This window comes from Lactuca serriola, chromosome 3, assembly GCF_051521515.1.
Source record: "Lactuca serriola cultivar US96UC23 chromosome 3, Lser_US96UC23_V15, whole genome shotgun sequence".
NCBI lineage: Eukaryota > Viridiplantae > Streptophyta > Magnoliopsida > Asterales > Asteraceae > Lactuca > Lactuca serriola.
This window is the reverse complement of record NC_136410.1, coordinates 5,076,033-5,091,373: the sequence shown is the minus strand read 5'-3', so window position 1 is coordinate 5,091,373 and position 15,341 is coordinate 5,076,033. Positions and strand designations below refer to the sequence as shown.

At 33.4% G+C, this 15,341-nt stretch overlaps 1 protein-coding gene across 1 annotated transcript; it reads right to left on the bottom strand.

Moving 5' to 3' along the window:
* Positions 1-6,596: 6,596 nt before the first annotated feature.
* LOC145091350 (MYB-like transcription factor ODO1) lies at positions 6,597-8,383 on the bottom strand. Its single transcript, XM_079029046.1, has 2 exons — positions 8,015-8,383; positions 6,597-7,374 (listed from the first exon to the last, which is right to left on the bottom strand). The coding sequence occupies exons 1-2, from the start codon at positions 8,275-8,277 to the stop codon at positions 6,834-6,836; spliced, it is 804 nt and encodes a 267-aa protein (XP_078885172.1). The 5' UTR covers positions 8,278-8,383; the 3' UTR covers positions 6,597-6,833.
* Positions 8,384-15,341: the final 6,958 nt, after the last annotated feature.

The following is a 15,341-nucleotide window of genomic DNA, read 5'->3' as shown; positions in this document are numbered from 1 at the left end:
CTTTGTGCTTACAGTGTTTGGTGTTATTGTTTCAGGTACTAGTGATGACCGTGGGAAGGCGCCGACTTGATCAGAACACACACACATGATTTTTATATTATGAGATCTTGGGATTTTTATATTGCATGGATTGAGTTTCAAACAATGATGTTTTTATGAATATTAAATGAATTATGCTTTTATAAAATGCGAAAAATTGTTTTGAATTTACGGTGTTACAAGTTGGTATCGGTGCCTTGGTTTGAGGGATTCGGGTACACCTTCGGGAGTATTTGAACTCAAACTGAGGATTTGGAAAGTATTTTCAAAAGAGAACCAGCTTTTCTAAAAGAAGTAAAAGATTTTTAGAGAAACTCAGAGCAGAAACGGGTTCGCGTCTGGACTCGGCGAGTCCAAAGAGTGGATTCGGCGAGTCCACGCTGTTTAATGAAACCCTAATTCCCCGGGTTTGGAGCCTATTTAAGGGCACTTATAGTGTGACAACCTGATATTTCAACTCTTTGTAATGACCTAAAAAGTCAAGTATTGTAACCACCTGGGAGTTAATAAAATTAACTTTGATAATAAAATGCCCAAAAAGTATCTATTTAAATTCCTACTATGTTTAATATCATTAAACCGGGATAGTACGTAACAAGGATGCCCAAATACGACTTCGTATACTAAAGTTAAGATTTTTCCAAGTTCATCTTAGCAACAGACAACTAAAAACTCGAATCGAAGATTGAACGACTTTTGGCCGGAATGACCTAAGCGAGAATCGAAGGTCTCGGCAATGGTATTTCAGCGGTAAAAAGTCTGGCAAAAACCAACGTCAGATAAAGAAGTTATGAATTTTAGAAGAATTTCCTTAATCATGTCATTTTAATAAATAAATAATAAAAATAATTTCGGAATTTACCGACGGAGTCTAAACAAAAGTTGTAGAGCGTAGTCTCACCTACGTGTGGATATAAAGACCATCGAAAACGGAATTCGTATGAAGAAGATATGAATTTTAGAAGTTTATTAAATAAATTATATATAAATTTATTTATAAACTCTTGGTATTATCCGAAGGAGTCAGCAGATAGGGCCGAAGTACGCCCTGCGTACGCCCCGCGTACTCAAGGCCAAGGCCTCGAATCGCCCACGTCCCGGTCTATGCGAAGCCTAGCCTGTCCCATCCGAAGTCCGAGGCAGTCGAGGACTCGGTCATGCATGACGTACGCGTACACCCCGCGTACTGAGGCGGTTCCAGCCTCCTATAAATAGAGATGCGAGGGTTCTCGGAAAAATTGCTCATTCTCTCTCACTTTTCTTGTGTTTTGCCTCGTTTTCCGTGCCCGCACTACCCCGAAGCCCTGATCATTTTGCTCAAGTCCCGAAGGTCGATTTTACTCCCGAGATTCCCGAGAAAAATCCGTTTCCCGAGACGAAACTCTGCCCGGTTTTCCATCTCGCTATCTTCAAACTTTCAAGTGAGTTCATACCCCTTAATTAATCCTTTTTAAATATTCTAAATGCTTTTATATGCTTTCTAAGGGGGGGGGGGGGAATACAAGTAAAACACACAACTACTATCGGGTGTTATATATAAAGATTATTATACACTTTTATTAAGTAGAATCATATGTGATTTATAAACTTTATAGGGAACTCCCGTGTACAAAACATATTACAATAGTATTCTATCTTTAAAACCTATAAATTGTTGTAATGCATGTATAAACCGAACATTTTCCTAGATTTAATGTTTATGTGTCTATCTTAGGCTTTACAAAAAAATCTATGCTTTCATAACAAGTGATTCCTTTTCTAGATATTCTAAAACAAACGAGGCACACTTTTAGAAAACTATAATAGGTATAGTTTTACGAGGATATTGCTAACTTTTACATACTAGAAACACGATTTTCAAGAAATCACTTTCATATACAAGAACAAACGAACATTTTAACACGTAAATCTGTTTTTATACCACGGTTTTGTGAGATATTAACTTCACGTACGTTCGAGTACACATTTCAAGTCCTGTATTATATACCAGAATCCCTTGGAGGGGGAGCATGGTGTTTGTGTATAGATCTATACGGGCTCAACAACCCGCGCCATGACTGTTAGCTACAATCCACCATTTGGGGTGACAAATGTCATAACATTCCAACGCCTGAAGAACGTTGTGTATAGGCATTCCGAGTCAATAGTATGGTTATAAAACTCACATGAGGTATTAAAAATACATTGATTTACGAGGTTTTCAAACATATTGGTTATTTATACACTTACAAACATTTCTGAAACAAACTTTGGTCTTGAGTGAAGACTACTTTTATACTAGTAGAAAATATAGGATTTTCTAAACACAAACAAACAAGGTCAAAACATTTCATTTCATACAAACATTATCATTTAAATACTTATGAAACTCACCAGCTTAAATGTTGATCTACTCTTTCAAAATTACTTGTATGTCCCAGGGAATCAGTAATTTCAGGTATCATTATGCTTTTGATGAAGGGATGCTGCGGCGCCAGTTTAATCTCATATTTTGACATCATATTGTAATTGGTTTTGAACATGTAACTTTGACAAATGTAAACTTTCAATTATATATATGATGGTTGTATTGCTTTCTTTACTATGTATTCATTTGTTACATTACCACATGAAGTCATCCGCCCCCGAAAGTTTCAGCCGTTCAGGTTTGGGGGTGTGACATATAGCCTCCCATTGCGGCTACCAGTCCCTTCAGAGAACCCTAAGAGAACTAAATCGCTTTGAGAGAGAAGAAGTCCCTTTTGGATCTTTGTATCCTTTGTTTAGCAAGAAGAGGGTGACAAGAGCAAGGAGGAGGTGAGATTCAAGCAGATCCAGAGTCCAGAGGCTTCATTTTGAGGTAATAGTTCGAATCTCCTTCAGTTTTAGGGTTGATCTTTAGAGTTAGGGTTTTCTAACCCCTTTAGAGAATGATTATGAGAAGCAAATGGTCCCTCTTCGAGTTTGTGCCTTGGATCTGGGTTCAAAGAGGTCCAGAGACCTTAACCCTTGGAGCTTTTTGGGTTAGTATGGAGCTATTGGACTTAGGTTGTCATTTTTGGGACCAAATCTCCTTTTGATGCCTTGTTGTGGTTATACAAGCATCAAGTTTCGAACTTTACGTGACATTCATGCTTGGGAAGGCCAGATCTATGGTTTGGGGAAACAGATCTGACATCTGGAGGCCAATTGAGTTTGTGCATGGAATGAACTCGCCAAGTTGTTCTTGAGACTCGGCGAGTAGGATTTGGGTTTCACGTAAATTGTTCAGCGAGTAGACTCGCCGGGTTGGGGGATGACCCAGTGAGTTAGGGAGAGTCAAAAGGGGGGGGGGGGGCTGAGTCAAGCAGGAACTCGCCGAGTTGTTCTTGAGACTCGGCGAGTTGAGTCGTGGTGGCCTCGCGATTCATGTTAGGTGGAACTCGTCGAGTTAAGGAAGTACTCGACGTGTCAAGAGAGGATCCGAGGGAGTCAGTGAACACGTATAGACTCGCCGAGTCGCTCTGGTGCACTCACCGAGTCCGGTCAAAGTTGACCGTTGACCATTGACTAGAGTTGACCAGTGTTGACTTGATAGGGTTAGTCAACCTTAGTTGTGAAAGTGTTAATTAGAGATATATTGTATTATTGGAGGATTATAGCTCGGGGGATCGAGCACGAGTGATTTCAGGGATTTGCGAGTTATCGAGATACGCGAGGTGAGTCTTCTCACTATACTTTACCTTGAGTAGGTAATCAGAGTTATGTGACAGAGTACTTGTATGCTATCTGTATGTTATGTGTTGTACTGCATTATTTCTATGTGATTTATGTTGTGCATGCTTATAGAGTTGGAACCGGAAGGTTCACAGAGTTAGAACCAGAGGGTTCATAGAGTAGGGTCCACGGACCCACAGAGTTATAGCCTCGAGTGGCTAATATGTGCTATGTGTGGTATTTTGGGGAACTCGCTAAGCTTTGTGCTTACAGTGTTTGGTGTTATTGTTTCAGGTACTAGTGATGACCGTGGGAAGGCGCCGACTTGATCAGAACACACACACAGGATTTTTATATTATGAGATCTTGGGATTTTTATATTGCATGGATTGAGTTTCAAACAATGATGTTTTTATGAATATTAAATGAATTATGCTTTTATAAAATGCGAAAAATTGTTTTGAATTTACGGTGTTACAAATATCCCTTGACGTATTGATTTGAGAAATGTTTATATTAGACCATCTTCCAACGAGACCAAAAATAAACAAAGATATAAGGCACATGACAAACAAATAGTCTTTAGACTTTACATGGGAATCGTAGATCGGATAAAATAAAGAGTCGTCGTTAATACCTCTTTTATCAATGTGCATTGTAGAAGATAAACGATGAAAGAAAAATATGCATGCAAATATTTCAAATTTAATTGGAACCAACTTGTTCCATCTAATAGCCTTTTTAACAACCATTAAAAGAACCACATCAATGTTTCTCTATCCAGTTGATCAATCAACTAGAAAATCTCCAACAAAACCCGGAGCTCCTCTAATTGGGCCGCCTTAACTCCCCCTTGGTTACCTGTGCCAAAAACAAATCTATATATCATTGATGAACTGAGAATGAATCTTAAGAGTGTTATCCATTTCGAAGGAGAACAATCTATCGAACTGTTAACAAAATGGAATTTCACTGATCTAAATATCCTTCGAAAAGATAATATCTATGTAATTTCCTATCTTTTTTCAAATAAATGAATCAAAGTCAATTTTTCGTAGTTTTTAACAACTGAATTTTTAATAGCCATTGGCAAGGAGCTAGCAACAAATAAAAATTGTAGCAAATTAGTCGATATATGTTTTTTGCAACCACTTACCCAATTGACAAAATTTTTGTTGCAATGAACAAATCAGTTAAAGGAAAACATTATTGAGTTGTTAGATGCTATGCATCTTTTATAGTAGTTTATATTAACATTTTCGATCATATTTTATGTTTTTCTCATGTGCATTAGTAAAAATACTTTTCAACTCATGTCTTTCATCAGAATCTCATAGTGATCATGTTTTTATGTTGTTTTTAGATATTTCAAGTGGGGCGGGGATTTGGAAGCAGCGTTGGATGTGTATTTGGAGTTAATGGAGCTAAAATACCTTAGGAGGGGGGGGGGGGGGTAAGCTGGGTTAGATTTTTTGAAACTGAAGAGTTCGCATTCGAAACGCGTGTTTTTGAGAAAACACGATCATGTTTTTCTCCATGTGATCGTGCTTCATCTTCGCAAAATTTTCAAGCCAAAAATCAAGTTTCGGGACTTAGTAGAGTTTACACGAGCGTGTTTCTCCATAAAACACGGTAGTTTTTTTTTCAAATATGCCCAAAACAACATTGTACTTCATTAAACGGAGAATTCCGGACTAAAAACTATCAAAACGATTGTATTTTTTAAAAACATGATTGTGTTTTTCACTTTTTCGTGTTTTTTTGTTGTTGGCTCGTATATAAATAGCTCCTATCTGATTAGTTTAAACCCTAGACATTCGCAGAAGATGAAAACGGCTTCCAAAGACGGTTTTCTGCACTTTTTCATCAATTTTTGAAGATCTAAACGTTATGGATCATCTCAATCGTTCAGTTTATTAAGATTTAGTAGTTTAATGTCTCTTTTTCATTAGTTTAGATCGGATTTTAGTCATGTTTGGCTAAACCCTAGATTTCAGTTCTGTACAGATTACTAATTTTCATGTAATCAATCATTATATCTGGTTTTCGATTTGTAATTCTATCTAGATTTTTCAGTTTTATGCTTAATGAATGTTTGATTTTGATTTTTTTTTAGTTTGATCACCTAATTAGAGTTTAATCATTCTAGTTAGATAGTTGTTGAAATCTGTAATTATTTTGATAAACGGGTAATAAGTAAGAAGTATCAGATTGGTTATGTGTTGGGATTTAATTATGATATAAACTAAATTTTCATATTTTTACGCCTCCAAGTTAGTGAGAAGTATTGAATATTGTTTGGAATTTTACATAGATTGTAATGTTGCTTTTCTGAATTTAATTAAAGGTTGTTTGTAAAAAGTTAGGGTTAACCGGAGAGTTTGTATTTGTTAATTGACTAGGTAAAAGAGAAGTTAGTAGAGTTTGTTAGTGGTTTTCAGTACCACATTAAATAGATCACATTTTAAATAACTAACTTTGTGTTGATTGCATGATTAGAAAAATCACAACAGAACTGAACTTGTTTTTTATTATTGAATTTTATTTAGTTTATTCAAACTACAATTTTGAGTTTTAATTGATATTTAAAACTTCCATTTTTTATATTTATCTCTTTTTTACTAGTATGTGTCTTACGTAAAAAAATATTGACCATTAGATTGTGCCCGTGAGGATTCGACTATGATTTCTTGTGCTATCCTTTAGTGCATTCGAGAAGTGAAATATTATTTACTTAAGACGCACTCAATAACGTGAGGAGCCTGATTTTCATGCATTGACCTCAAAACCGCTAGGCCGACCAAACATATCGTGCCGCTCTCTTAATTATTTGTCTTTGGATATAGTGCTCCAAATAAAAAACAAAATGGAAAGCACCAAAGTTCGAATAAATATAACAAAGATGGTCTTACATATTCTTTTATCATAAATATACATATATAAATTATATATACATGAGGTTTCTATATTCACAAAGACCCCTCTATGTTTTGATACTTTAGGTTTGTTCCCACCTTTACATTTTCGTTTGCAAGTAGCCCTACATTCTTTAGTAAAGCAAACTTTTGTTTTATGAACATATAATAGCTAGACTAATAAGATCTGTAAAACGTAGTAATTCATGTCCTTTTGTTGTCCATCAAGCTCATCTCAGCTTCATTGAGAAAATCCAACCCAAAATCTTTACAATCCATTAGCCATGTAGCACAGTCATCCCATGACGTGAACTCGCTTGTATCGTTCTTGGACTTTTTCTCATTGTTTGGTAACTGCCAATCCGATATATGATCAAGTAGAGGAGGCTCATTGTCGTCTAAGAAGTAACTTACCAACTTCTCATCATCACAAAGACTTTGAAAAATTGAAGGTCTAGGCTTGTCGTTTACATTTAAATTATTTTCAGTTAGTGAAACAGTTGAGTCCTCCTTTGAAATTCCTTCGAAAAACAGTGAATGGTTGTTTTGATATCTTGAAGAGTCTTCGCTAGGAGAAGATGATGATGCAGACGATGTTTCACTTGTCTGAGTTTCTTTCTGAAGAGGTTCATGGGTGACCGGGTCAATTCCCTTTTTCAGAAGTTTCTTCTTGATATGAGTGTTCCAGTGATTTTTTATCTCATTATCTGTTCGGCCCGGTAAATTTGATGCGATCTTTGACCAGCTTAATTATTGGAATTTGTTATTTCCACATGCATCACGAAAGAAATGAATTATACTGCTCATTAAATATCAAAAAATGCTTTATAATAATGAAAAATTCAATGTATTAGTATATATCAAAATCAGTATTGTCGATATTTTTATGGTGATTATTATCAAAAACATGTGTTTCAATATGCTTATATGCAAATCAACTCGGATTATATATTTTTTATTGATAGTAGGTTAAACGGTCAATAAAATAAAACATTATACATGAGAGTTATCTTTAAAAAAAATTCAACAACTTTTGTTAATTGTTTTACATAAAACGGAGAAAGCCTCATCATATACGATCATGTGAATAGAGGTGTTATTATTATTATTTTTTTGGAAAGAGATAGAGGTGTTTATTTTTGTGTGCTGCCTAATATAATGATTTTTCTTTACGTTTTCTCAAACATAAAATGTTCACTTTCTTCTTTAATTATAGTCGGAAGGGTCTTCTTGAAGATATCGTGATGTGCATTCATTACCAAATCGATAATGATCTTTTGTGTTTGATTATGAAACTGTTTTTGAGAACTTCAAGCGAAACTTTTCAACCAGGGTGAGGTTAACTAATTTCTTGGATCTTTAAAGGAAAAGAGCAAAAGACATACCGATTGCCGAGACGAGCATGGAGGTCGATAACAATTTGCTCCTCAGATTCAGTGAGTAGACCACGCTTCAAGTCAGGCCGGAGGTAGTTGGTCCAACGGAGGCGACAGCTCTTGCCACAACGGCGGAGACCAGCCAGCTTAGGGAGGGCTCGCCAGCAACATGGACCGTTGGTGAGGATAAATTTGATAAGTTTCTTATCTTCCTCAGCCGTCCACGGCCCTTTCTTCACTCCTAATTTGTCACAACATGGCTGTCTTCCCATTACAGACTGGTTGCACCGCCACCAACCTCCACCAGATAAACGAACAAATAGCAATAAAAACTATAACCCCTCAAACACACTAATTAACCAACAATAGTACAACCACCAACCTACAATTATCTACACATATATGCATTGAGACATGGAGAGACTAATGTAGTACACCGGTCCCACCATTAACATATGAAAGATACAGGCGACCGGCAGCCCGGTTCCAGTGGTAAAAGTTGATGTACAAAGGAATTGAGAGAGATCTGGGTACCACAGAAAACATTTGTTTGTTTTTATTATTATTATTTGAAGTCAACAACTTTTCATATTATTATATTATATTTACATCAAAAATACTACTGACGAGGAATTTTTCACAACGTGAATCGTCTTTTATTATAATAGTGTTAAGATAATCGGTTTTTATTTATGTATATATTCCATGTTTAGATTTTTAATGTTTCTTGAATAGTTTAAAGCTAATGGTGGATATAACTCATTAATTGCGCTTCCTTTGTACTGTTAGATGTCAATCACAAAAAGCTTTCATCATGGGACTGGATATAAAAATGCATTAGAAGTTAATTTTTTTTTTTATTTTTTAATATAAAATTTTGTATACTACACATGAATATGATTTTTTTGTCTATAAATATTATTATAATGTTTTTAGAAGTTGTAAACAAAGAATAAACACAAACTGACTTGACCGTCTTCATTCGTTTGAGTTTGACCGAACTAGATAATCGAACATAAACACAAATGCAAACTAATAAGTTTTCACGTTAACGTATATGAGTTAAAAAAAGTAAACTTGTTTGTTTTTATTTATATTTTCACGTTAATAGTAAAACTAACATAAACAAACAAATATTGTGTAAATGTGTGACCAATTCTAGACCAACCATTTTATAAACGTATAATAAGAATTTTAACTATAGATAATTATGGTAAAATAATTAAATCAATTAACAATCCTATAAAATAAGCATGCCAATTTCACATCTTACAACAATACCATCACCAAAACGCTTTTGCGAAAAAAAAATCCATCGCCAAGAACAAGTTATCAAAATATAACCGTAGTTCGATGCAAGTTTTTAAAATTTTGGTGGTGTTCAAAAAGGTATCAGATTGCATTTTCATGTCGTTAATGAACAAATGGTTGATATATTTCTTGATTGTTTTCACGATTCCTTTCATTCTTCAATATTTTTAATGTTAACTGATTCTTTTATTCTTCGATTCTTCTTTGTTGATACTACTTTTCTTTCCCAAATCTACTGCCACGACTTTCAAGTATTTTATATTATTTTTTTATTTCATGAACAACTATGATAGTTATTACATACTCTCAGGTATCATGTGACGTTGATTATCTTGTTTGTATGTTGGAAATATTTTAGTGATTTTTGTATTTCATAGTTAGTGTTAAATTGAGATGCATATAAGGTGTTTGCTGAAATGCCTACTGAAATTTAGCAACATAATCGGGTAGAAAAATGCATAATCTCTGTCAACTTGCTTCAATATATATATATATATATATATATATATATATATATATATATATATATATATATATATATATATATATATATATTACATTTTTATGTTACGTTATAACCAATTTTGATTCCGCAGGTGATTTTTTCCATGGTTTTGTTTCATTATGATGGCACAATTTTTTTTCCAGGTATTCATGCTTTTTTTACAACTATCATTCTTTTATAGATACAAATTTTGTGTTGTTTTGATAGTTGTAGCTAAAGTCCATCAAGCTTGAGTTGGTGAAAATTTGTTATTTTTTTTGTTCAGGTTGTCTAATATATTGGAATACTTAAAGACCATCAAACTTGAATGGATGAAAATCCATAAGAAAAAGTGTCAGGAAATAAGTTCATTCTCAAAAAAATTTCCATTGATACTTATTATTACATGTTCTCACTTATTTTTCATGTATTCTTTTAGAATAACCCAAAATATATTGTTATTTTTTTGTTCATGGTGTCTAGTATATTGGAATACTTAAATACCATCAAATTTGAATGAGTGAAAATCGAGAAGAAAAAGTGTCGAAGAAAAAGTTCAGCTCAAAGAATTTTTTCATTCATACTTATTATTATATGTTTTCATCTATTTTTCATGTATTCTTTTAGAATAACCCAAAATGTATGTTTGTTTTGCGAATGTAAAACGTTCGGTTTCATAGAATTCTTTTTTATTTTCATTATTTCTTATTCATTATTTTATTCATTCTCATTCTTAACCACTTAGTAAGAGTTAACATTCTTAAATAATACACTTGTATATATTCTGTAAGAATGCTCTTATTCTTCAGAATGCATTGTTGTTTGTGAAATTATGATTTGTGTTTTTTACATGAATGTCTATTAATTATTATTAACACATAATGTTATTTATTTCAACAATATATGTTACTCTTTAATAATGTTTTGCTTAAATTCCGTAAAAATCATCACATTCTCAAAGCATGCATTGTTCTTTGTGAAGTTTAATTTTATGTCACTGTTTACATGATTTTTAAAAAAAGTGTCAGTATTGCAAAATGAATGATAATTATTTTGATACAAATTATTATTATTTGAAAATATATGTTGATATATTATTTAAGAATGTAAATTCTAAAAAAAATCACTTAATTAAAATCATATATTCTTTAAGAATAAAAGCAGAATATAATTTCAACGTAATATGAACCAATGTTTAAATAACAACAGTGTAATTATCCATTTTAAATTTATAAAATTAGATAAATAAATATTTAAATAGAAATCTCATTAAATTAGACAATAAATAAGAAATCTTCCTTTTCTTTAAATGTAGGTTAATAGACTAAAGAACCCTTATATTTAATTAAGTATAATTATATAATACATGATATCCCATGTTAATCATATGTCCCCTCAAATCACACACATTCATTTCTTTTAATCCAATGAACAAGAAATGGTCATACATTCACACAATATTTGTAGTTCATATTTAATCCTAACCTTTTATATATATATATATATATATATATATATATATATATATATATATATATATATATATATATATATATATATATATATATATATATAAGCGTTCAATCGAGAACATTTTTTATTGTGATCACATTTGAGAACAAATTTTGACCACATAATTTTTGTGAATTAAAACTATAAAATAATATTCATAAAAATCAATCAATTATTACAAACAATTACAAAACCCACTAATCAAAATCACTCATCACCCAACCAACACCACACATCACCACTACCTACCACCGACCACCACCTCCACTACCACCACCAACACACCACCACTCATCACCACCACCCACCTCAACCACCACCTGCTACCACCACCCCCACCCATCACCCACCAAAACCACCACCTGCCACAACCATCACCACCTACCTCCACCACTCCTACCCACCTCAATCACCTATCACTACCAACCGTCACCACCACTAAGCACCACCACCACCTATCATCACCCACCAAAACCACCACCATCACCACTCACTAACACCACCCCTACCCCCACCCCCACCCATCACCCACCAAAACCACAACCCGCCACCACCATCACCATCTACCTCCTCCACCTATAACCACCACCCCCACCCACCTCAATCACCCATCACCACCATTCGCCATCACCACCAACCACCACCACCACCTATCACCACCACTCATCACCACCATCCGTCACGACCATCTCCACCCACCACTGACCAAATCACCACCCGCCACCACCATCACCACCAACCACCTAACCACCACCACAACTCACCACCACCACCACAAATCACCACCAACTGCAACCACCACCAACCACCATACCCACCACTACCCATCCACCACTCATCATTACCGACCACCACCACTCATCACCACTACCTACCTCCGCCACCACCTGCTACCACCACCCCCACCGATCACCTACAAAAACAACCACCCGCCACCACTATTACCACCTACCTCCACCACCCATCACCACCTTCCCTACCCACCTAATAACTTATCACCACCAACCACTACTATCCACTACCACCAACCACTATCACCACCCACCACCATTACCCATCACCACCATTCGTCACCACCACCCACCCACCTCCACCACTCATCACTACCACCCACCCACTACCCACCATTTTGAACACCACCTGTCATTACCACCAACCACCACCCACCACCCATCACCACTACCTGCCTCCACCATCCATCATCACTACCTCGTCACACCACCCCACCACCACCCATCACCAACCCACCCATCACCCACCAAAACCAACATACACGATCACTACCCTCACCGCCAACCGCCACCCCACCTACCCACCACTACCACTACCTACCACCTTTACCCGTCTCCACCACCTATCACCACCACTCGCCATCGCCACCTGCCACCCACTATGATCACCACCCTACATGTCACCCCCACCAACCTTCACCAACACCACCACCTACCACCTACCACCACCAAACATCACTACACACCACCACCACCTATGATTATGTGTATATAATCACATGTGATTATTTGTATTTAATCATATATGATTTATTTTGACATTATTCTTTTTTGTCCATATAAATCATATGATTAGATACATATAATCACATGTAATTAGATATATTTAATCAAATGTGATTAGATATATTTAATCACATATGTCATTATTGTGTTCTCGATTCAATAGTTATTTTTTGTCAACTTTAATCATATGTGATTAGATACGTATAATCACATGTGATTTTATATATATATATATATATATATATATATATATATATATATATATATATATATATCCAATCACATATGATTTACATGAAAATATTCATTTTTGATTTTTCATTTCAATAATTTTTCTCATATATTTAATCACATATGATTATAAGTATTTAATCACTTATGATTAATTTGGACATAAATTTGTGTTAATGTTCTTGATTCAATAGTTGTTCTCGTGTATATAATTACATATGATTATATATATTTCATCACATATGATTTATTGAATCAAGAACGTGAAAACAAATCTTTTTCACATAAATCGTATGTGATTAAATACACGAGACCGAATATTGAATTAAAAACGCAAAAAATGAATATTGTCCACAAAAATCATATGTGATTAAATACATATAATCACATGTGATTATATGTACCTAATTACATATGATTTATGTGGACAATATTCATTAGTTCTTTCTCAATTCAATAGTTGTACTCAAGTAGTAAATCACATGTGATTATATCTATCAAATCACATATAATTTATATTGATAATATTCATTATCACATTTTTTATTCACTATTTCTTCTTATGTATTTTATCATATGTGATTGTATATATTTAATAACATATGATTAATGTGGGAAAAGAAAAACTATGGAAACAAAAACACGAAAATGAATCTCGTGTACAAAAATCATATATGACTAAATGTACAAGAACTATTGAACAAAGAATACAAAAATGAATATTGTCCATATAAATCATATCTTATTAGATACATATAATCTCATGTAATAAAAAACATAAGAACAAGAACTAAACCGAGAACGCGAAAATGAATATTTTCCACATAAATTCTATATGATTATATACATATAATCACATGTGATTCTATGCATTCAATCACATATGATATATGTGGACAATATTTATCTTTGTGTTCTCGATTCAATAGTTTTTCTCGTGTACATAATCATATGTGATTATATGTATCTAATTACATATGATTTGTATAGACATCATTATTTTTTGTCCATATAAATCATATGTGATTAGATACATATAATCACATGTGATCATATGTATTTAATTATATATGATTACAGTTGGCAAAGAACAATTATTTAATCGAGAATGTGATAATGAATCTTATCCTCATAAATCATATATGATTGGATACATATAATCACATATGATTATATGTATTTAATAAGATATGATTTATGTAGAAAATTGTTAGGAATAAAAACGTAATTGCGATTTGATGAACAAGATGCGAAAAATAAGAACAAACACAAATATGAAGATTATGTCGAATGATCACTCGATTTATTCAATTATGAGGAACAGATTATACTTTAAGAATAAGAATCTAACTCTACAAGAAACCTCACAATGTGGCGGCTACATTACTCTTAACCCTAATTATGAATAATACATGACTATTTATAGGGAAAAGACAAGTCTTGTGCTTTTAACCTACACTTCATCAAGGGGGCTGTTGCCATCATTCATGGAATACTTTGAAACCCTACAACAATATTTATTTTTCCAATTTTGATTAAATAATTGATTTTATGTATTTAATCACATGTGATTATATGTATATAATCACATATGATTTGAGGTGGACAAGATTCATTTTTTCCTTCTCGATTCAATAGTTGTGCTCATGTATTTAATCACATACAATTATACATATAATCACATGTGATAAAATACATGAGAACAACTATTGAATCAACAAAGCAAAAATGAATTATGTCCACATAAATCATATGCTATTAGATTCATATAATCACACATGATTAGATTTACTTAATCACATATGATTAGTGTGGAAAAAGAAAAACTATTAAATCGAAAACACGAAAATAAATCTTGTGTACATAAATCATATGTGACTAAATGTAAAAAACAACTATTTAACGATATTTTGAAAACGAATAATGTCCATATAAATCATATCTGGTTAGATACATATAATCTCATGTAATTAAATACACAAGAACAACAACTGAATCGAGAACCTGAAAATTAATATTTTCCATATAAATTCTATGTGGTTAGATACATATAATCACATGTGATTATATGTATTTAATCACATATGATATGGACAATATTTTTCTTTGTGTTCTCGATTCAATAGTTGTTCTCGTGTTTATAATCATATGTGATTATATATATCTAATCGCATATGATTTATAATGACATCATTCTTTTTTGTCCATATAAATCATATATGATTAGATACATATAATAACTTATGATTAGATGTATTTAATCACATATGATTAAAGTTGA

Coding starts and splice junctions, on each gene's coding strand:
- LOC145091350 (XM_079029046.1), bottom strand. CDS start 8,277: ATGGGAAGACAGCCATGTTGTGACAAATTAGGAGTGAAGAAAGGGCCG. Junction 7,375..8,014: donor CATGCTCGTCTCGGCAATCG/GTATGTCTTTTG, acceptor CCAATAATTAAG/CTGGTCAAAGATCGCATCAA.